This window comes from Elaeis guineensis, chromosome 9, assembly GCF_000442705.2.
Source record: "Elaeis guineensis isolate ETL-2024a chromosome 9, EG11, whole genome shotgun sequence".
Taxonomy (NCBI): domain Eukaryota; kingdom Viridiplantae; phylum Streptophyta; class Magnoliopsida; order Arecales; family Arecaceae; genus Elaeis; species Elaeis guineensis.
Window position 1 is genome coordinate 5,814,878 of NC_026001.2, and position 24,717 is coordinate 5,839,594.

A 24,717-nucleotide genomic window follows, 5' to 3' on the forward strand; every position below is an offset into this window, starting at 1 on the left:
TTAAAAAAAATATTATATTTATAAATAAAATTTTGATCCACATCAACTCTGTTAATGCCACATTATTTTTATTTAGATGATTTTTGTCATGTAAATATTTCAACTGAAATTTTTAGTGGGAGAAAATGGCCAGAGAAAGGATCGTACCAAAATGACCAAGAAAATAGGTTTTAGTAGTTTAGAGAACTTAAAAAAAAAACCCCGATTAAGTTAAAATATAATTTATCTAAAAATAATATATAAAAAGAAAGTGGTCAATTCGAATCAATCCCTCAACAATATTATTCTTTTATGGGTGGTCGTCAGCAACAACCATGTTCGAATTGATAATCCTTCATAAAGGAAGGAACCCTACGGCGCCACCTGTACGATGACCCCTCCCTCCCCAAAGCGACATTTTTGATCTTTCTTTTATTATTATTTTTTTTAATACCAACTCAGCGACGGCCCCAGGGATCCAGGCCGGAGATGAGGATAGATACAACCGAACCCGATGCACGACACGTATCCATGTTCTCCAATACATCGCGATTCGCTGGGAATCTGTAACAGCGGAAAGCACGGTTTCTTGTCCTAGTCACCTCCGCAACGGCCGTCGTATTTAAGGGCTTCTCCGCCCCCCCATCGCCCTCCCATCTTTCTCGTAAAACCTTCCGTCCTGCCGCCTTCGCTTCCGTTTTTTGCGGCGGCTCCGGCTATCGAAACCCTAGAGGATAGAGAGAGAAAGTAGAGCGGATCCATGGCAGAGAAGGCGGCAGCAGCGGCGGCGGTTAAGGTGAATGGATCGGTGGCGGAGAAGGAGGTGCCGCCGGCGATCGGCGGGGCGACGAATCCGATGGTGACCGCGCTGCTTACGGACCTCTACCAGTTTACCATGGCCTACGCCTACTGGAAGGCCGGGAAGCATCAAGACCGGGCCGTGTGCGTATGACCCCTTCCTCTTTGTCTCTCTGTTGCCACTTTCTTCTGTTTCTTGTGATGATTTGGTGCTGGATTGGATAATAGAGTAGGGATGGCGATGTTCTGAGATACGTATCGATATTAGCTCGGTTTCTTGAATGTGGCTTGGATGTTCTATTTGAGTTGGCTATTTGAATGATTTCAGTTCTTTGTTTGCTAATTCGTTTTATTGGTTTTTCTCTCTTTTTTTCTGCCAGGAAGATGGAAAAAATAACATGTTCATCAGATTAAAATTTATTATAGTTTTCGATCGGGATGTCTCCCTCTCTTTCCATAAAAAATCAAAAATTCTTTTAGTTTCTTTTATAACCACTTTACCTGATCTGTAGGGGAAAACATATAGACTGTAATGTTCTTGATTGATGTTTTCCCTTCTTGAAGTCTCCCTGTCACCATGGTGTATGTCCACCGGAAGGCCAGGAAACATCTTCGCTGGGACGCGCGTCTGGCCGCTCGTACTTTCTTTGTTTCTTGGGATGAAGTGTTTGTTATTCCTCTTTCTTGCTATGATTCGACCATTGATTGAATGTTCAAGTAGGAATTTGATGAAGATATTGATTGATTTGGGTTCTCTTTCGTAGATCTATGTGGTTTGGATGGTTAATGGAGCAGTTTGGATCCTTTGATGGGAGAAACAGATTATTGGGGCTTCTTTTTCTTGTGACAAGATGCAAAAATAAGAGATTTATTGCATTGGAATTTCTTGATGTTTTATGATGCATTTGTATTGCTGCATAGCATAAAGTAATTACCTTGTACTATATTTTTGAGACATTTATTTATTATGAGACTTATGTTGCTGGTTTCTTTCAATTTGGATATTGTTTATCTTTTTTTTAGTCATAAGATTACAGCAAACAAATAGATGGGACAAAGTCTTCTTGATTACATTCATTGGTGTAGTTAAGTCTAAAAACTAGTATAAGGATTTGATTATTGTTGCAATGTTATGTGTTAGATGGATTGTTTTGCTTTGTCTCGGATATAGCAAAAATGAGATCGGCAATGGGTTACATCAAGGTAGAATGAGACTTGATAGTCTTGTAGTCAGAATATCTCTATTGTCTTAATTTTTTCTTTGATATATTGCAAAGACATATGGGTTGATTTATGAGAATGGACTTCGTAAGATGAAGCTGCATACTTTGTTATGAAAGCAGAACAGTGAAGGGAATCAGTATCAGAGTTTCCATTTTGTCACTCTGTTTGGATAAGTAGGTGAGGCAAGAAAATAGTAGAAAGGAGACGAGTGCAGATAATAGAAAGGAATTGAAGAGAATTTCCTACACATGAGAAAAAGAGAGAAGAGTAAAGGAGTTTCTCTTCTTTCCAGATCTCCTTACTTTCAGTGATCAATGAACTAAGTTAGGAGAGAATCCTTCTTTGTATTATCCAAACATGAAATTCTGACTTTCTTTTTCTCTCTCCTAACCAAACGAGGGATTCCAACTGCCTTTTATTATTTATTTTTCTGTCCAAATCTTTCAATCAAAACAGAGCATCAAGTCCAAATGCAGGGCAAAGAATTGTCGAATACACCATATGCTCTCTCTCTCAATCCTTCGTACATTTTGAAACATTTTTTTTCTTTTCTGGTTATTGAATGTCAATTCTTTTTTTTAACTCAGTAGAAGTCAGCACTTAAAGTTGTGTATTTTTTAGCTTCTAAGAATTTTCATGGGTATGATGGATATTTAAGTTATGGCTACTGTAACATAAGCAGGATATGAAATTGACTCTACCATTTCTTAAGATATTGTATACCCTTTTGTCCTTAACTTTGATATGTTACAGGTTTGATCTGTACTTCCGAAAGAACCCCTTCGGCGGTGAATACACTGTATTTGCTGGTTTGGAAGAATGCATCCGTTTTGTTGCCAATTTCAAACTTGAGGAAGAGGAAATCTCTTTCCTGCGCTCAGTCATGCCTACATGTGAGGTATGATATGCTAGTCATGCTGCTGATGTTCTGATTTGATATGTGTTTTTATTGGCTATATCAAAGTATCAAAGTATCTTTTATTCATTTGTTGTGCATTTATCATTTTTCTTTGTGCAATCAATCTTGGTAAATAGTTTAGAATTTTTTTGGTCAAATTTGCTAGTTTCTTTTGATTGTGAACTGTTCAAATCAGGAGGGCAGCAATAAAGACATTTTGCGAAGCACTCCTTCATTATTCATCATTTATGATTAACAAATATTGGAACAAGGTTTTTGGCACATTACTTCTATATCTGACAAAGCCTGCCTTTTATCCCTTCTTGGCCTACCACCATGCACTTTGTCTTCTCTACCTCCATCTCGTTCTCCTGCCTTGGTTCACTATATGCCACCTCCCCTCCTCCCCTTGTTACCTTGTTTTCCATCACTACTTTGTTCCCTCTCCTCCTCTTCAACATGCCTACTGACCTGTTTGAATAAACGCTGCAAACAGACATAGCATGTAAATGGAATACCAGTAACTGCCACTTTTCTGGCAATGATTGCAGTCTCCATCCTCAGCTTTGCTAAGGTTGTTGGCCACAGGGTCAGTGGTACGCAAATAGTGGTCAAAAGCTTCTCGATAGCCATGAATTTGTGCTGTTGTGGCTTACAGGGCATGTATGACAATAAAGCTGCAAGGTAGCAGCAGAGAGGTAGTGAAGAGAATAAAGAGATGGTCAGGAGAGGTGGCAGTTGTCGCAATGTGGAGATTGAAACATGGAGAGCTACCTCTCCTTTTCTTTTATATACCATAGCCCAACAAAACCAACTTATTTGCAGTACTTGCCCTCTTACTGGGTTTAAAAACAATGATTTCTGGCTAAAAGGGGAGTCATCTCAGCTTTTTAGAAATTGAATGGACAATACTGTAAGAGTTAACAAAAAAAAAAAAAAAAGAGAGTTGGACGGAGATTTGGGAGTACAGTAGCAAAATCCAAGGAACAAATGTTGGCCAGGGCTATAGCTTCCATATGTGATTAGCCAATGAATTTATTTTTTCATCTTTTAATGGAGGTTGATAACTCTATAATCCATCCACATGTGTAAGTCAGTGGCAATATGGATTTTTCTTTCGATTAATAGTTTCGGGAGTGAGATGGCCTTTATCCATATAAGCCATACTCCTTGACTCACAACCGATGTGAGACTACAAATGCTCTCTCTCTACACCACAACATAGCCCTCCAATCAAGAGTGAGTATGTGTGATGCAGGATGGTCCAAAATCCTATATTCTATGCATCAATGCAGCACACAAGATGTCAAACCTATTTTACAGGTTGCTATCCCTTAGATGTAGCTGCTTGCAAAGTAAAATTAAATGATCTCTTTTTTTTTTGAAATTAATTTTAACAAAAGAAAAATGTTCAGCTAAAGAAAATAATAAAGTGAAGAAATTAAATTAGATAAGAAATTATACCATATGACGTCCAACAAGCGCACAATTAAGCTAGCACAATTAACTTGAATCAATTCACAGTCTTTCCGCAACAATCTCCTAGCTAAGCTTGTAGATGTCCACGTAGTCAATTCCTACTCAACAATCGCAATCAAATATCATACAAGAAGGGAAAGGACTGAATTAATTCTTGGGATTTTTAGGAAAGAAGTAATACTATGGGTTTTTCGAGGAAAGAAAATAGAAATCAAACTATCCTATGAACCCAACTTTTATTACCAATAGATGATATGTGTAGATCTGGATCTGGACAAAAAAATTAGCACTACAATCTTTCTTCTGTTTTTTTTTTTTTAAGCAAAGAGATTAAAATGCTAATACTTGACTTTGGGCTGAAGTTGGACCAGATTGCTAGTATGGGTCGGATGTCTCGGGTAGCACGTGCAAGAAGGGAAAGGATATCTTCATCTTCAACCTCTGTCTTCTTCTCACTTCGTGAAATCTCCAAACTTTCTCAAATCTTACAGAAAATAAAGGAGAATATAGATCTAAAGAAGTATTAAATTGTGGACCTCGTAAGAATTGGTAACATCCTGGGAAAGAATTTTTTTTTTACCACAACTCTTTAATAAAATTCAAAATTTATTCAATAATCATTTTATCTTTTATAGCCAAAGCCTTGTGGACTATTTATAGACCAACACCTCTGAGAATAAAAGAAAAATATTTCAAATCTAGAGACTTATCTAAAAAAAAGGAAGATGATCAAACAAGATCTTCCTAAACAAAAATTTTTTTTTGACTAAATCTTCCTAAGCAAAAAGAGAAAGATGACAGAATAAAATCTTTTTCTAAAAGGAAGATGATAGAATAAAATCTTTCTAAACAGAAAAAGAAAGATGATAAAATCTTTTCAAATAGAAAAGAAAGATGATAAAATTTTTCTAAACAGAAAATTCAGAATAAATCTGAAAAAATCTTCAGATCTAGATAGTGGATTCGGATGCCGACTTGTGCCACCTATGTTGATAGATCTGGAATCTGGACGTGGATGCAGGTTGAGCTCAATCTGCATCATCTCCTCCCGGGTTGAAAAAATCCGACTCTGATGGATTATGACTAATGTAATCCTCATAGAGATCAGGAGCCATGTCTTTAAGCTCGTGCTTGGGTATCCATATCACTTCTTCATCAGGTCGGAATGTTCACTTCACCAGAAAGCTACGCGAATCACTTGATCGTGTAATAACAATTTGGTCGTCGAGAACCTATTCAATTTCTTCTTTCTTTCTCGGAATATTAGGTATAGATGAAAGTGGAAGTGGTGGTGGAGGTATGCTTGTGGAAATGGGGCCGTTGATGGAAAGAGGTTTATGATAGTGGCTAAGATCCTCAATGTTGACTGTTGAGCTAAAAACAACATCAGTGGGCAAATCCAAGACATAAGCATTTGGATTTAGTCGCTTCAAGATCTTGAATAGATCCAAATTTCTTGCATATAGATCCAAATTTCTCCTTTAAAATTTTCTTCACGCTGACGTTCATTTGCTTTATTTGTATAAATCTCAGTTTTTAAAATGATTGCTCATTTTATTTTATCATGCAAGTCTTTTATATGCTGAACAAATGCTTCGGCATGTTGGCTTGATCTATAGTTTATAAATAATGGAATTAGGTCAATGGGTGTCCTAGGGTTGTAACCAGTGACAATCTTAAATGGACTCATTCCTGTGGTGCGATTAATCGAGTTGTTGTAAGCAAATTCGGCCATAGGCAAAATGCTATCCCAATTTCTAGGATGATCACCTACTAGATAATGCAATAAGTCATATAGGCTTCGATTGATAACCTCAATTTGGCCATCTATTCGTGGGTGATGTGGCGAAGAAAATTGTAATTTAGTGTTCATTAGTTTTCATATTGTTTTCCAAAAGTAACTCACAAATCGCACATCTCTATTACTCACAATAATCTTTGGTAATCCATGCAATTTTACGACCTAATCAACAAAAAGCTTTGCTATATGGGTGGCATCAGAAGTCTTCCTACATGGTATAAAGTGTATCATTTTAGAAAACCTATTAACTACCACTAAAATCGAATCATGACCTCAAATAGTCTTCGGAAGTCCCAAAATAAAGTCCATGCTCAAATCTTGCCATGGGGCATGAGGTATGGGCAAAGGTATATATAAACCAGTATTCTTTCATTTATCTTGAGCAGTCTGACATCTACCATATTAGGCAACAACATGTGCAACATCCCGCTTAAGGCTCGGCCAAAAGAAACGGTCTTCTACTAAAAAAATAGTCTTATCCCTACCAAAATATCCCGCTAATCCTCCAGAATGCAACTCCCAAATCATGAACTCTCTCAATGAGCCTTGGGGAATGCACAAGCGTCTATTCTTAAACAAATATCCATCATGAATAACAAAATCAAGGTTGTCACACTGTCCATCTAGAAGGCTCTTGTGAGTCTCACTGAAATCTGGACATGCTGCATAATCGTCTTGGACTCGGTTAAACCCTATAACTTGTGCTCCTACAGCATACAAAGTCATAACAACACGACTAAGGGCATCAGCACTTCTGTTTTTGACTCCATCAAGATGTTTAAAAATATAAGTGTATTCCTCAAGAAACGCAATTCATTTGGCATTTCGTGAATTCAATTTCTTTTGCGATTTAAGATAGCTTAGGGCTTGATGGTCCGAAAGTAAAATAAACTCCTTAGGTAACAAATAATGTCGCCAATACGTCGGGCTTATACAACCGCATATAATTTCTTATCGTAGGTGGAGTACTTCATCTTCGTCTTATTTAGCTTTTCGCTAAAATAAACGATCGGATGACCTTCTTGATTTAAGACTCCACCTATTCCTACTCCAGAGCGTCGTAAGAAACTTCAAAGATCTTCTTGAAATCGGACAACCTCAAAATAGGTGGACTAGACATACGCTCCTTAATTTCATTAAATGCTTTATCCACACCCTTAGTCTATTTGAATTCTTTCTTTTTCATGCAGTTTGTAATTGGAGCCATAATTATACTAAAACCTCTAATGAATCTTTGATAAAAAATCGCTAATCCGTGGAAACTTCTAACGTCATGAATGTTCTAGGATTGGGACCCTTCTTGGATTGCTTTGATCTTATCAGGATCGACCGACACTCCATCCACAAATACCACGAAGCCTAGAAAACAACCTTAGGTTGCATGAAGGCACATTTCTTAGTATTAATATAAAGTTTCTCTCCTAAGAGAGTATCTATGACCTGCCTAAGATGACTTAGGTGTTCGTCCTCGATTTTACTATAAATCAGAATATCGTTGAAATATACCACGAGGAACTTTTCTATGAAAGGTCGAAGTACTTGATTCAAGATATACATGAATGTATTGGAGCATTTGTTAAACCAAACGGCATGACTAACCACTCGTATAAATCTTCCTTTATCTTAAAGGCAGTTTTTCATTCATCTCTTGGTCTAATCCTTATTTGGTGATATCTGCTTCTAAGGTCAATTTTCGTAAAAATCACTGATCGAGCCATCATATCAAGCATGTTGTCCAATCGAGAGATTGAAAATCTATACTTAATAGTGATCTTATTGATGGCTCGACTATCGATACCATTCATCAAGTTCCATCCTTCTTAGGAGTAAGAAGTGTCGGAACTGCACAAGGGCTCATACTCTCCTTAATGAAATCCTTTGTAATCAAGTCATGTACCTGACGTTTTAACTCACCATGCTCCTTAAGGTTCATCCTATAGTGTGGCAAGTTTGGCAATGATGACCCAGGTCTGAAATCTATCGTGTGTTGAATATCTCTCATGGGTGGAAGTTCATCGGATAAATCATCTGGGGTCAAATCAGAATAGTCAGACAATAGGTTTTGAAGGTTCAAGATCAGCTCAAGATCAAAGGAAGGCTCCTCTACCTCTCGGGCAACTAGAGCATAGACAACTCTAGAATCGACTTATCGACAGAATTGCTTCTGATTCAAGAAGTGAAGCGGTTTGGTTGGCTCTACCTTAGTGATGCTCAACATGTTCTCCTTAGACATGGTTGGTCCCTTAGATGCACTAGGTTGGTTGGACGGATACTGAATCGGCTTAGTTTTGTGACGTCTCAACACAATCCTTTTTTATCATGGGTGAAGGTGTATGTGTTTGGACGGCCATAATGTATAACATCATGACCGTACAACCACGATCGTCCCAAAAAAATATCCTACATCCATCGAGAGGACATCACACCACATCTGATCCCTATATGTGGCAAAGTTGAGTGGGACCAAATATCGCTTAGTGACAAGTATCGTAGTCCTATCTATCCAAGTAACTTTAAAGGGACTTGGATGTGGTTCAGCGGTTAGCTTCATTCGATCGAGGGTTGTTTTGGTGACCACATTCATGCTGCTACCATTGTAGATAACGACCTTGCACACCTTATCCCGCACTTATTATAAGTGTGGAAGATAACAGTGCGTCGCCAATCATCTTCATCCTTCTTGGTGGTAAGATACAATGAATGACTTACAAAGAAACAGTGTTGCTGGCATCATCTACATACACGTGCTCGTCCTCGTCACTAGGAAACTCTTCAGTCTCATGCACTACTTTCTCGAAGTCATCCTTATCATTTTTCATCATCAAGTTATGCTTTTGAGGACACTTATTTGAATAATGACCCATCCTCTCACAGTTAAAACACTTCACTTGGGAAAGATCTGGCTTAGTTCCCTCAACTAAAGATTTTTCGTTAGGATCTCGATTAGGTTGATTGGAGGAGGGCATAATGGGCTTAGTAGTGTTTTGGCTCCTATCGGTCCACTTTCTAGTACTCAACTCTCTGGCTTGTAATCGAAGCGCCTAGTTGGAGGTTTGAGGTAACGCTTATACTCGAGTGTGAGTTGGAACGCATCCTCCACAGTGGTGACTCGATGGGGTGTGATCTTTTTCTGGATTTCCTCACGTAGTCGTCTCTAAATCGGGCTAAGGTCACATCCTCTTCTTCTTGGACATTGCACGTAATGGAAATCTCATCGAACTTTTGCATGTAATCAGTTACGGTCATCGAACGCCATGAAATGACAGCATTTGTTTTATCTAAAGTTGCCTATGGGTTGAGGGTAAATATTTTCACTCAATTTGGCCTTCAATGTGATTGGTGCTTACCTAGATCTTGCCAACTGTTGCTCAACATTTATCCAATATTGTTTGGCTCCTCCTACGAGTTTCATTTTGGTGAAACGGACATGACAGTCATCAACATATCGTACCAATCAAAGAATTGGTCCATGTCAATCAGCCAATCAGTGAAAGTCTTAGGATCAAATCTACCGTCAAAGGTTGGGACCTCAATCTTAACTTTCTTGGTAATGTCATCATTTGGTTGGAAGTTGAGCCTTAAAGGGTTAGGTTGGTTTCTATCGTCTAAGGCTCTAAGAGCTGTTCTAGCAGGAGCAGCATTGGGGTTCACAGTGTCATATGTGGTCGACTAGTCTCAAGGGTGGTCACATGATTTTTTATGTCGTCTAATTTAGTGTTCAAAGCAGTCAATTGTTGCAAAATCTGGTCTATTGCGGTGGGGTCAAAAGATATTGATATAGGATGATAAATTTTACCACTCTAAGGATCATGCACTGACCTATAGCTCTGATTCCAAATCTGATGCAGGACGGTCCAAAATTCTATATGCTATGCACCAATGCAACATACAAGATGTCAAACCTATCCTACAGGTTGCTATCCCTTAGATGTAGCAGGCAAAACTGATTGCAAAATAAAATTAAACGAGCTTTTTTTAAAAATTAATTTCAACAAAAGAAAATGTTCGGCTAAAAAATAAATAAAGTGAAGAAATTAAATCAGATAAGAAATTATACCATATGACGTCCAACAAGCGTGCAATTAAACTATCAGATTAACTTGAATCAATTCACAGTCTTTCTGCAACAATCTCCTAGCTAAGCTTGTAGATGTCCACGTAGTCAATTCCTGCTCAACAATCGCAATCAAGTATCTGCAGGAAGGGAAATGACTGAGTTAATTCCTGGGTTTTTTAGGAAAAAAGTAATACTATGAGTTTTTTTAGGAAAGAAAAATAGAAATCAAATTATCCTATGAACCCAATTTTATTACTAATAGATGATATGTGTAGATCTGAATCTGGACAAAAAAATTAGCACTATCTTTTTTTTTCTGAAGCAAAAAGATTAAAATGCTAATACTTGACTTTGGATTGAAGTTGGCCCAGATTGTTGGTACGGTGGTTGGTCGGATGTCTCGGATAGCATGTGCAAGGAGAAGAAAAAGGAGATCTTCATCTTCAACCTCCATCTTCTTCCTACTTCTGAAATCTTCAAACTTTCTCAAATCTTACAGAAAATAGAGGAGAACACAGATCTAAAGAAGTACTAAACTCTGGACCTTGTCAGAACTGATAACATCTCGGGAAAAAAAAACTTTTACCACAACTCTTTAACAAAACTTGAATTTTATTCAATGATCATCCTGTCTTTCATAGCCAAAGCCTTGTGGGCTATTTATAGACTAACACCTCTGAAAATAAAAAAAAATATTCTAAACCTAGAGATTTATCTAAAAAAAAGAAGATGATCAAACAAGATCCTCCTAAATAGAAAAAAAAATTTGACCAAATCTTCCTAAACAAAAAAAGAAAGATGACAGAATAAAATCTTTTTCTAAAAGGAAGATGGTAGAATAAAATCTTCTTAAACAGAAAAAAAAAGATGATAAAATCTTTTCAAATAGAAAAAGAAGATGATAAAATCTTCCTAAACAGAAACTTCAGAATAAATCTGAAAAAATCTCAGATCCAGATAGTGATTCGGATGCTGACTTGTGCTGCCTACATTGATAGATCTGAAATCCGGATGTGGATGCAGGTTGGGCTCAGTTTGCATCAATGTGTGGATAGGAGGCGATCCCATAGACGGCACCAATATAGCGGTCAAGGGGTCAGATGGATTGGATAGATCGAATGGCTCGATCTCTGCGCTCATGCGTGCGAGGTATTGTCTGCTTTGGCCTAGGCCCGTGCCCGGTGTCATGTTGGGCCTCACGATTTTGTCCTTTAAAAGATACCTCGCGGGGGGAGAGATGGCCTTGATCCATATAAGCCATGCTCCTTTTGAATCACAACCGATGTGGGACTAAAGACTTCATGATTCAATTAAGATTATTTCACGATATTTAAATGCCAAATTAACTATTCTACAATATGCAACCTTGCTGGAAAAGAAGTAATATTGCCAAAAATGATTCTAAATGATGGATTAAATATAGGCAACCATTTGATGTAGTTGCTCGTAAGATGCTTGAACTTGAACAGGAAAACCAGTGACTCGAACAGGATTATATAAAATCAGAGGATGGAGCAGAAGATGATACCAGGAAAGACAGAAAACCTTGGGAAAGTATAGGAGCAGAGACCAATTATGGAAGAAAGGAAAGAAATTGGTTCAAGAGATAATGAATGGGGATAAGAGAAGTCCTTCTTCCTTCTTTCTTCTTCCATCACTTCATGAAGATATGAATGCACAAACTTATTTCTGCTACATTCTTACATAAGACATTTTATATTTAAGCTCATTTTATTACTTCATGAATAACATGAGTCTATGTCAACCATGATTGAACATTCAATGTCATCAGAAATCTTGGCTAGGATTAGATCATACTCATTAGTAGAAAACAGTGGGTGTGAGCTTGCATGAACTCTTCATACATCGTAGTTGTCTGGGTATAACAAAGAAGCTTTTTGATGTGTTTCATCTCACTGAAAAACCTTTATTTGACATGCTTTAATATTACATAGAATAGAATAGAAATGCCATACACCTAGCCTTGTTGCAATCAAAACATTCCAATATCTTACAGATTCCATTTAGGAAAATATATACTTGTTATCGTCTTTTTCTAGCTTGTGTTCATACAGAAAAAAGATCATTGCACAAATAGCTAACTTTTTATGTTTCTTGTTAAGAAATGCATAGTGCCTTATCTTGCTACTCCTGCCTAACCATATAGGATTTAAATGTTTCCTTTCCCTCTCTAGGATGGGTTCTTTGATTATCTCAGGGAAGTTGACTGCTCCAATGTTGAGGTGTGTGCTATTCCTGAGGGTTCTGTTGTTTTCCCAAAGGTGCCCTTAATGAGAGTTGAAGGACCAATTGCTGTGAGTAATTAAACAGTTGCTAGATTTGAGATCTTCTGCCTTTACTTCGTTCATTCTAATCCTTGTTTCGTTCTTTTGTACTCTTGACGGTTCTTGTTAAGCTTTCCATTTCACATATATTGTTTTGTTTTGTGTTTGCTAGATCGTTCAACTGCTTGAAACTCCATTTGTAAATCTTGTGAACTATGCATCATTAGTTACTACAAATGCTGCAAGACACCGACTTGTGGCAGGAAAGCCAAAAACTCTCCTTGAATTTGGACTTCGACGAGCACAGGTCCCTCTTCCCCTCCCAGGACATTACATATTTTTTCTCATAGCATTCTAAGTGCTTTTCATATATTTCTTGATCTGAGAAACCTATACTTCTTCTGATGTTTAGGGGCCTGATGGTGGAATAAGTGCCTCAAAGTACAGCTATATTGGTGGATTTGATGCAACAAGGTCTACTACGTTGAAACAATGTACCATATCTTTAGTGGTTATGCATTCTTACTTTTCTGCCGATTAGATGACTTTATCTGTTTGAAAACTTATGATGCATTGATTTTTTCTGGATACTGCTAAATATGATCTGCTGTGCAACTTGTGGCAGAATCTACAAGAGTTATGCAGATTAAACTTGATTATTATTTTCATTGTATTTTGTTATAGTCATATTTACTCCATCATTATCTGTATATCTATAATGTAGCTACAAAGTCCTCAAAGTGGCACAAATTTGAACACACTCCTGTGTAGTGGAGATTGTGCGTCAGAATTTAGAATGTTAATTTTACTGATGGAACAGTTAACTCACAAACATGAGCTATATAAAACTATATTCAAAACTTATATGCTTCTATTGTTGGTTCATCATCATCATTATCTGAAAGATTAGGAGGGATTATGTGGAACTAATCCAAGCTTCAGATCTTATTCTTGTAATTTGTTTTAGTTCTGATTAAAGATATCATCTCTTCAAAGTTATTAATACTGAACTAGATAAAATAGGTGGCTTATTGCACAAGAATCCTACCATCGCGGGTTCTGGGGAGGCTTAGATGTACACAACTATACCTTCATGTGGAGAGGTGGTTTCTATGTTTGGAACCTATGACCTCCAAGTCGCAATGGAGCAACCTTGCCATCACACCAACTCTCACCCTCAAGCATAGAACTAGATGCACGACCCTATTAATTGCATGTGAGATTAGTCGGAAATGTATGGGTATAACCATGATTTCTTGGATTTTTCTTATTATATCATAAGAATCATCAAGACACAATTCCTTTGCCTTTTCAATCAAAGGATTACTAATTTTGCTTTTGGTTTTACTACGCTGTTAATATCTTTCTTTACATCCTTCACTCGCAGCAATGTTGCGGCTGGAAAATTGTTTGGCATACCACTTCGTGGAACCCATTCACATGCCTTTGTTAGCTCATTCATGGTGAGTACTTTCACCTACTAGTATGTTATTCCTATGAATGTTTTAGGCAAATTTGGAGTATTATCTCCATTCCTTTCCCCATTACATGTTTTACATCATTTGTTTTTAAATATTACAGGGTCATACTAATCCATATAGCTTATTTGTTGCATATACCAAACCTATGACCATTATTAACTACAATGTATTAACAAGCAGATAGATGGCACATTGCAGCCAGTAGATTTTCTAGCAAATAGCGGGACTAAAGTAGGTTGCTAAAACATATCCATATTTTTTTCTTACCATCAAAAAATAATATTCCACATCAATTTCATGCATCAACTTTATGAAAAAATAATAAAAAAAATCGAAAGCAAATTTGTAAAACATCATCCACCAAACATCCTAATATCATGCTAACATCTAGGTATTATAAAAGTCCACAATCTAATACCATCATCCACCAAGCATAATAACATCGGTCGTAAGATAAAAGCATCCGTAATAACATAAATCATTTATAAGATGGATATGTCCACAATTATATAACATAATTCACTAAACAAAACATCATCATCAAAGATATTAGACTCCAGCAAAGTTTAGACCAAAAAAATATCAAATGTCAATTTGATGATTTACTTTCTTAATAATCAATCATCATCTGCTACTTCTAGGAGGTTTGCTCCTTGAGCATAAAAAGTAGAGCTGTCTAAGTCATTCAATTGGAAACTGATCAAGCCTACTGTAGAATAAATCATTCATTTTAAACCCATAGCATAGCAGTCACTACAGTAGGTTTTCCCTAGATGTATCAGGCACTTCATATGCAAGTGTGATATAGTGCCACTATGATAGCATGACAGTTATGAGCTGAAATGGTTGTGGCAGCCAATTTTTTTAAGACAATGATTAACAAATTTCCAAATTTTTGTGCGCAATTCATGGATTATGTATGGCAAGAGAAAAATTAAGACTCCATTATTCTGGAGCAAAATTAGTTGGCATTCTTTCATATCTTCTGTAATTTTGTTTTGTGAAGCTCACACACACCACACACACACACACAGAGCTCTTGGTTGTGGCATCAAACATGCACAAGTATATACATGAGTGTGATGTATGCAATCATTGTAATATTTTACATGTAGAAAGGTTGTGAAGGCTTTTTACAATGAAGGATTTCGATTGTTATGTTATTATTATAACTAGTTGTTTGTTTCTACATTTTTTATCACTAGTTGCTTGTTCTACATTTTCAATATTACGAGTCAAGCACGGACTAAGCAAACTTTGTGGTTTGGTAGAGCCCTGATGAGATCTTGGACAGAGCACTTCCTAGTCATGATGGCTCTAGTACTTGCAAGGATTTTGTTAGTCTGGTGCAGGGCTGGCTTAGCAAACTCCAGGTGGTTATTTGTTATATAGTACTGCAAATATATCTGTCTTTGTGATTGTATTTCTTTATCATATTACTTTTTGATTCTATCATCCAAAATTTGCCGTCTCGTTACCGGACCACATACTGGTATCATCCTATTACAGTGTTGGTATGCATGTTACGGTACCTAGTTTGGTGTATCAAGTATCGGTATGGCCCTTATACTACATACCGGTTTGGTACCAATATGGTATGGTACAATCGATATACATCGGTACCAACTAGTACGACAAACCTTGCTATCATCCATACACTATTTCAAACTTTATCCTCATGTTTAGCTTTCTTTGCATTTTAAGAAAATAACTATGTAGTCTGCTTTCCATGCTTTTGCAGGTTAATAGATCAAATTAGCTCTTTTGCTGAACGCTTTTAATGTCCTTTTAATTTACATTTTTTTATTTCCATTTAATCATCTGAAATGTGATAAGCTGTTTATATACTACAAGAGCTGCTATTTTCTTGCAAATCCTAGTAGTGACTTTAGGTCCTCCTTCCTTTCTTTCATTGGTATTCCCTTTTCTCATTGTCTATCTACATGTTGCTGCTGAAGAGGGCCTTATATGGTTCGAAGTTCCAACTTGTCTGATAAATTTCTTCTTTGATGTTCAGATTTATATTTTCTGCATGTTATTTTTTGTGATACCTGTGGGAACACTGAATTCAGAAGTTTGTGGATTTTTTTTTCTTTTCAAAAGATAATTTGACTAATGTGTAAGTTTTGATTAACTCAGAGTTTATCATATTGAACTGAATGTGCAGGCTTGGCTTAAGAATACTGAAGAAAGATCTATCTAAAATCCAATTCCAAGGTTTTCTGATATCAGATAGAAACAGTAATGGGTAGAAATTGGAAAAAAAGAAAAGTACATAAAAGGCTCGGGGTAAAGATTTAGGATTAAGTAATGGGTGTGATATCAGCCAATTTTCTTCGTGCTGGTCTAAATTGATAACAGATAGAATATGAAGTATGTAGACCAAGGATAATTGAGAACTGTATATGAGGAATTGAACAATGATTCATTAAATGGCAGGAATCATGAAATGGATGGTTTGCAGGTTCTAAATAAAATTACTGCATCTAAAAAAATTGTAGAATATCTTACTGGTCAGCTCTATTAGGTACTGGTATAGGGAATTAACCAAAACGTACTCCTCTATCCTTGTCAATCAGGATCAATGTCTCTTAATGGAGTCCTTATGCTCAATAGGCATCACACCACTAAAGAGTACTAGGAGTAAAGCATTAGAAGTTTTATGTTCTAAAGGATCACATTTTAAGAACTTTTAGAAATTGGCCATGTACATCCTTCTTATGCATCATCCAGTTACTTAGATTTGGACCCTGGACACTCCCACATCAAAGAAAAAGAAAATGCTTATCATGGATAGGCATTACCCATGGTCCCCCCTTCCCCTTCTTTACATGTGCATGACAAGCAGGATGCATCAAAATCCCCTTTCCATGAAGTGTGACCTACAAGTCACCAAAAATAAATTCCTAATCCTATTAATCATGAAGTCTTTGTCTACTTCCTATATAATGTAGCCGTAGTTCTTAAGTTTGTTGTGTTCTTCTCTCTCTCTCTCTCTCTCTCTCATATAATCTCTAGATCTTTGGGCATCAGATTATGGACTGTTAAGATTGTTTGTTGCTAATAGTTTTAATGGATTTACATATGCTGAAATTTCATGTATTATGCTTGACTATTATGTTTGTGCATTCATAATATTTTTACTGTATGTTCTAAGAGTTGTCGCTTATTGGTGTGTCAATGTACTTTTCGTTCAAATTACCATTTTATGATCCTCTGTTTTATGAATTAAGTAAAGAATGAATATTGTCCAATTTACACTTCCCTTTTCTGCCTTTAGCGGACAGATTCATTGCGTGGTGTTTTTGGTGAGACAAATCAGAGTGAGCTGGCAGCGTTCACATCATATGCATTGGCATTTCCGAATGACTTCCTAGCCCTCGTAGACACTTACGATGTATGTGGAATGATCTTGCAGTTTCTTTACTTCACCTTGATTTCATGTTTCTCCTATTGCACTTGTTGTTTTACTATTTTTTTTTGGGTGTTCCTATTGCTTGATCAAATTATGCTCAATTAAATCTATGTTTTTTAATTTTGTTCACAGTCATTTTTATCTGCATGAGACATTAAAGAGGGTTTTTCATTGCAGTTGTTGTCTTTTCACTCATTTTTGCCCTGGCTGGTATATAATGCACGCATGCAACTATCTTTTGAAGTTTGGCATGATGCAAAATGTTTGAGATGATATGATGGTTTCCAAAACAAAGAAGGTGCATGCAGCTTGTCCTCTTACTAGGCAACTACCCAAGTATATAAATTTGGAAAGAGTATCGTGCAAATGCTAACATAGCCTAGTTCTAGCTGTACTATATGTGACCATTGGATTAACAAACTACATGACGTACAAACTATAGAAAAATATGGAGAATAGAGCCAATAGTTGTAGACATCTACTACAATAGCAACCATTAGTCAACATTGTTTTTTTAATGTTTTATCCTTTATTCAAGTTTGTTTTCCTGCTTTCTTATTATTCCAAGATATTGTAGTCATGTCCTTATGGTTATGTCGAATTGCTTTGGATCATTGCATGCACTTTTGTTTTGATGCTTATATATCAAGGTTGTGTGTTATGATCATATGTTGTTCATATATTGATTCTCTAGGATGTCATAAGACTGATGGTACATAGTTATTCTTTATGTATACCCATTTTTCTATGTATGTTTGTAAACTTAATATCATGCAACATGTTTCATTTTATATATTTTAATTATAACAAGTTAATATATACTGAACTTTGGACTGCATGAGTTTTGTTAGATTATAATTGAATTATCATTGTCGTCATATCCTGTTGGCTTATCAGCTTGTGTTGAACAATCTATTCATTAGGTTACAAAGAGTGGAATTCCCAACTTTTGTGCAGTAGCTCTAGCACTTAATGATTTGGGGTAAGTTCTGTACCTTTGAATTATTTTGGAGTTACCTTTGTTAAATCTTTGTTTCACATGTACAACATCTGAAAGAGTTAAGAGTTGCATCATGTTCAGCCATAATTTTTTGTTGGTTTTTGACATGAACATAAGTATGAGTATGATTGCTTCTATTTTATAGTTCGCTCTGTAATATTTGTGAAAGCTACATCTGTTGACTTTTTTCTTGACTTTTCCAATATAATTTCGGTGGAAGGTTTGAGATAAAGATGCAAAAACAGAAGCAAATAAACCAAACTTAGGCTGAATTATGTCTCTGGAAAATTTTTAAATAACATCAAATTGTCAAAAGATAAGTCCTCCTAAATAGATCAATGTTTGACTTAAGATTAATATTTCTCTAGTAACTTGAAGGAGCATAAGAGAGAGTATTATTAGAGTGAGACAAACTCACACACATGCAAGCACACAGTCTTAGTGCATGATAAACTAGGCCATGACATCAAAATATCTGGCATGCCACTTAAATGATGAATTAACTTGAGCATGTCTGAATACACACACACACCTTTATCTAATTTTTCAATATATTCATGTGGTGCATTAATAATAGAAATTTGTATGTATTATGTGCAAATGCACTCAATTCCTACAGATAACGACAAGCTCTGGAGGTCAGTTAGTCTAGCTAACATGATGCTTATCTTTTTGATCAGTTTCTCCCATGCATAATGCCAAACTATAGCCTTAATGTTCTTGATGGTCTAGTGTCAATTTTCTTTTGGGGAGATTCTGAATTATTAACTAAATCAAGGTTTTATGGTTTAACTTTTATTTATAACTTGCATGATCCAATTTAATTTTATTAAGTGGCAAAGTAAATATTTCTGATGCAGGTATAAAGCATGTGGAATTAGGTTGGACTCTGGTGATCTAGCATATTTGTCATTTGAAGCTCGAAATTTTTTTCATGCAATAGAAAAGGAATTTAAGGTAGCTGATTTTGGAAAAATGACAGTTACAGCTAGCAATGACCTTAATGAGGAAACACTTGATGCCTTGAACAAGCAGGTAAGCAGTTCAAATGAAGTTATGCTGTTGGCGATATTTTCAGTTTGAATTGCATGCTCTGTTGGAATGAAATGACAAATGCATTAGACAGTTCTTTAGAGGGAGCAATTCTTGACGAAAAAAATGCTAGAGTGAGGTTCCAGTAGGCCAATGACTTAGAGATGGTCTTATCATTACTTACTGTTTAATGTGATAACTTTTTCATTCATTTGCTTAAGAACCTTTTTCGTTTGCCTTGTATGAGGCAAGTGTATGGCCTAGATCACCATTGCCTAATGCTGCTGATGTTTAATGGACCTTCTAGCCTTATCAGATGTCATAAAAAGTCCAGTCAGATCAAATTAAAATCTCCTGAATTTACTCAAATTCCAACATTCAGCATTGTTTATAAGACTGTCATTTATGCTCCCATTTTATGTCTTCTTGAACTTCCTATGAGGCTGCCCTTTCAGAGCCCATAACTAGAGGATAACTACTACTTAGGTCGCTTATGGAAATAGAAATTTGTGACCAGCTGATTTTTTGTATTGGGATTTCTATTGACCCATTTTGCTGTTAAGCATGGAAAATCTCATGACCATAATTATTTGGGGGGCAGTTCAATTTTTTACATTAATTGCTAAAATAGGACTTTTCATACAAAGCCTAATATGTAAGACTAGACTACAATGATAAGTATATGACAATCATTTCACACCAAATTGCATATCTATCAAGCAATATTGTTTGGAAATTAGTTGTATTGAGATTTCAGTTATATGAGAGTTCCAACCCTAGACCCCTCCCAAGTGGAAAGGATACAAACAGAGCTAAGGGCCCAAGGCTGGTTGGAACTGTAGTAGTTCACAAACTACTGCTAATGTTGTTGTCATCAATCAACTTGATATTTTTCCAGTTTACAAAAAGCAGAGGATTGGATAGTGAACTAAATGATCTTTCCAATGATCTAACCACATAATCAGTGGACAATTTATCCATGTACAACAGATTTGGTTACCCTGGTCATAATATGTGGTGCTTGGAAGCGTACTTGTGACTGAAAAAAATCCCATTTCATTGCCTAAACGGTAAAGATGAAACCTACCAGCTGTATTTTGTTTTCTTGCATATCTAGGTTCATCATAGTGATATTTCAAAAGCAAGATTTCATTATGATGGTCTGTTGAGCTGTTTATTTACAGCTATAAATTAGGTGGCAGTTGCCAAGATTATCAACTTTGTTAGACTATGACCTGAATAGGATATTTAGTTCTTTCATGTTATGTTTCCTATCCATGTTGTTATATGTTGTCTATAAAGTTATTTGGTTTTGAAGGTCCTAAATTCACAAATGCTACAGGTACTCAACTTTCAATCCATTAGGTATATCTTGTGATATGATGTTTTGATTCTTGATGCAGGGGCATGAGATAGATGCCTTTGGTATTGGAACTAATCTGGTGACATGCTATGCTCAACCAGCCTTGGTTGTGTGTTCAAACTAGTTGAGATAAATAACCAGCCTCGCATTAAACTATCTGAGGATGTTACAAAGGTAAGATCATACATCAAAGGACAAACTTACTATTATTACTTTCTTGCTTTGATACAGTTATTATTATTTTTCTTATTCTAGGTCTCCATACCATGTAAAAACGAATTTTCAGATTGTATGGAAGGGAAGGCTATGCATTGGTAGACATTATGACTGGAGAAAATGAACCACCTCCTACGGTATGTGATTATCTTTTGTTTGAAGTTAAGCCTTGAGGCGATTATTTGCAAATTGGGAATGTATGTCTCATTATCATTCAGCTGAAGTTAATTAAGTAGGAAGAACAATCTATTTTTAAATAATTGGATTGGGCCTATTCAAATTTTTATATGATGATTAGCACTCTTTAGTTATTGGATCCCTGATGTTTCTATGCTATCATATTTTAGGGTTAGTTGTTCCATTGAGTTATATAGCAAGTGCGAGTACAATTTGTTAAGTAAGACTGAAGGATGTGAATCAACTACTCACCTCTTTTTCTTCTTTCCACATTTGTAGGTAGGAGAGCGTATTCTGTGTCGTCATCCATTCAATGAATCTAAGAGAGCGTATGTTGTGCCACAACGTGTGAAGAGCTTCTGAAGTGTTACTGGCTGGGAAATTCAAGTATGAATCCTGAAGTTTTAGTTTGTTCTGGACTAGCTTGTTTCTAAGCATGACCTGCTTTCCGTAGCTTGCAGGTTGTTTATTATTTTTTCATTCTAAATGCATAATGTGAAGATTGATGGGAAGAGATTGTCCTGTTAATATAGGATGGATTGAAGCTTATATTCATCCAATATGACTTACTCTCAGCTCCCGCTACTGGGGAATGATATACAGATTCAGTTGACTGTCTGGTTTGTAGGTCTGGAAACTCCAGCATATACTGATTATTTATGCAATAAAACCCATTAATCAGTCTAGAAAGCTACCAAATGTTCTTTTGCATGCAACAATTGTTGTCCATTGGTCCGTTCAGGGATGTAGCACGGTTATAGAAACATATTGCTTGATTACTGATTTTTAACAGAATAAAGCTTATTATATAAAGACATCCCTGTATCTATGAGTGCTTCCAATGAAATGACCCTCCCTTCCTCCTGCTCTGTTCCATATAATATAAAGAAACCAAGAAACCAGGAATGTCATCAGTTTACTTTTATTTAGCAAATATAAGGATAAGATGTAATGCTCACCCTGACGATAGCATCGGTTTGCTTTGGTAATTAAATTCTTGTAGAATATCAATTCTTCTGAAACTAAATTCTGAATTTGGTAATTATAGAGCTGAAATTTTTATGAATGCTGTCTTTTGGATTTTATGTATAAGTTGAGTTAACACAGAAAATGTGTCTGGTATTGTAGATAAACCAAGAGATGAACTACCTTCACTCAAGAAGATCAGAGCTCGTTGTATGCAACAGCTTGAACAAATGCGACCTGATCACATGAGGAGGTTAAATCCAACACCATACAAGGTTAGCTGTTGAATTTGCAATGTTTAGAATTCAACTGAATGTAAAGCAACACAATTTATTTGTATTGAATTTTAAGTATAACATTCAGTTGGCTGACTAAACTTTACATTCAACTGAATGTAAAGCTTAAGTTTTTTTTTCCCTTCACAGCATCTAGATTGGTACATTGTATTGAATATAACTCACATTTACTGTACCACTGACCAGGTAAGCGTGAGCGGGAAGTTGTATGACTTCATTCATTTTCTATGGCTCAATGAGGCCCAGTTGGTGAATTGCAGTGATATACACATGCATGCATACATACATGTATGTATGTAAGTATGTATTTATTCAGGTGATAAGACCTCAATCATCTCAGAAGAAAGAGGAATCTCAAAGTATCGTAGGCCCATATTTAATTAATATTATAGTAATTTTTTTGGGTATTTAAGGTGTCTGTATGATAACATTTTTCCTATTCATGGCTCATTCTCATTAAGTTTTGGAATTCTATTGTATGGATTTCTTTGGGAGTTTGATTTAAAGAAACCACAACAATGGAAGATTGCTGGCACGTCAGATGTATTTTTATATCCAATTTATGAGGAGGTGCCTTTCTAAATGTGGTTTGTAGAATGTGTCAATCTTGGAATTGTTGGCTGGATGTTGGCTTGCAGCGAAATTAATATTATGCTTGTACATTAGTTGAATATTGTTTATGTGCCTCATCAATAGGACTTCTATTTTTAAGGAACTGCGTTCATTTTGATTTAAACTACCAGGTGATGGGATATCATTGCCATGTACTTTAACAACTTTATCAGTGGATGCAAAACATTTCTTTCAATCTCTTATTACTGCTTAAAGAAGAAACGTTTAGTTGCCTAGCCCTGAAAATCTCCAAATTCTTGTGAACTACCGCCTTCATGTTGGAAGGAAAAGATGGTGAATAGTCGGGACCCTTCTGTTTCCTTGCATGTTAATTTCAATTGAAAAAATCTAAAGCTACATGATTAGAATATAGCTACCTAATGTTAAAGCCTGATATACATTATCGACTTGTGATGTTAAAGCCCAAATACATTATTTACCAATCCTCTATTAGCTCAAGTATGTGTAATCTAGTAGCATTAGAATTTGAGGCCAAGCAATCAAATCTCTTCCAAGATGATTTTTCTTTAGTTTGCTTATTTGTCATCCACAGTGGCCTTTTGCCTTCGATCGTCTCATTCTGATTTCCATCGATGCCAACACCAGATTGATTCAGTCACAGAAGCTTGATCAATCATATCTTGTTTGCTGAGTGTCGTATTGGATGGCAAGCCTTATGTTTTTCGGAGCTTGATGTCATGGGCTTGATCTAGAGATTAAAATTCTTAGAGTAATGGAACCTGTGCTGAGTTATGGTTGTGACTGAAGACATTATATTCAGTGCCTGCCCTTTAATCAAGCAATCATTAACCCTAAGTGGAAGAGATCTTCACATAGTCCTCGATAAGGACCAGGAAAGAAATCCACTTAACATAAGCACTAAATAAAGGATTGTGGATGTCTCGGTCCCACCATTTTATGCATAAAACGCTAATTCTGTGTGGACTATTTGCTAGTCTGTATCTTTAATGGTGGATCACCTTTCACCATTAAGAGGGTCAGAAGCTGGTGAGCCTTCTAAACTTTTTTCAGAAGGGAGAGATGAGGAATTGCGTCCAGAGTTAAAATTAGTCTGGTGGAGCACTCCACACCATATAATCTATGCCAAGCAATAAAGAGGAAGGGAGCAGATAGCTACGTTCCAACAGATTCCTTCTGTTTATATTACAGCAGCAATTTAATATCCAGAGTGTTTGGATTGCGAGAGATGGGGCCCTGGGATTGGATGTTTGAGATCAATTAGCGTAATGACCTCGCAGCTAATATCTCAACTCATTTAGAGTCAAAAATTTATTATCTTTCACATTGTTTGACATATTTATTGGTCTAGAAACCAACAGGGTGATGGCTGGCACGTTGTACGAAATCTGTGCACTTTTTTTTTTGTTTTGTTTTTTTGCAGCAATGAAGGCACATCTTTGTCAAATACATAATTTCCTTTGTTTGATGCTTTAGACTTCCAAATTGTGAGTTTTGAAAGACAAAAGAAATGGTGAAGGGTTCCATAATGGATCTGTCCAAGATATGCATAATAAACAAATGATCTCATTGATTGAAATGCCATGAGGGTTTTCAAACGCTTGCTAGAAAATTACGCAACTCCTGCTCCGTTTTCTAATACAGCTAGCTTGGATCCTA

At 36.2% G+C, this 24,717-nt stretch overlaps 1 protein-coding gene across 1 annotated transcript; it reads left to right on the plus strand.

Annotated features, from left to right (window-relative positions):
• Positions 1–590: 590 nt before the first annotated feature.
• On the plus strand, positions 591–23,140 carry LOC105051953 (nicotinate phosphoribosyltransferase 1). The gene is given in 18 exon segments (XM_010932606.4): positions 591–921; positions 2,755–2,899; positions 12,432–12,551; positions 12,694–12,828; positions 12,934–12,995; positions 13,909–13,984; positions 15,274–15,375; positions 17,283–17,399; positions 18,341–18,399; positions 19,278–19,452; positions 20,853–20,907; positions 20,910–20,986; positions 21,068–21,080; positions 21,083–21,165; positions 21,485–21,551; positions 21,554–21,592; positions 22,334–22,446; positions 22,654–23,140. Coding segments are annotated over 18 exon segments (1,734 nt in total). The 5' UTR covers positions 591–739; the 3' UTR covers positions 22,768–23,140.
• The last annotated feature ends 1,577 nt before the right edge of the window (positions 23,141–24,717 follow it).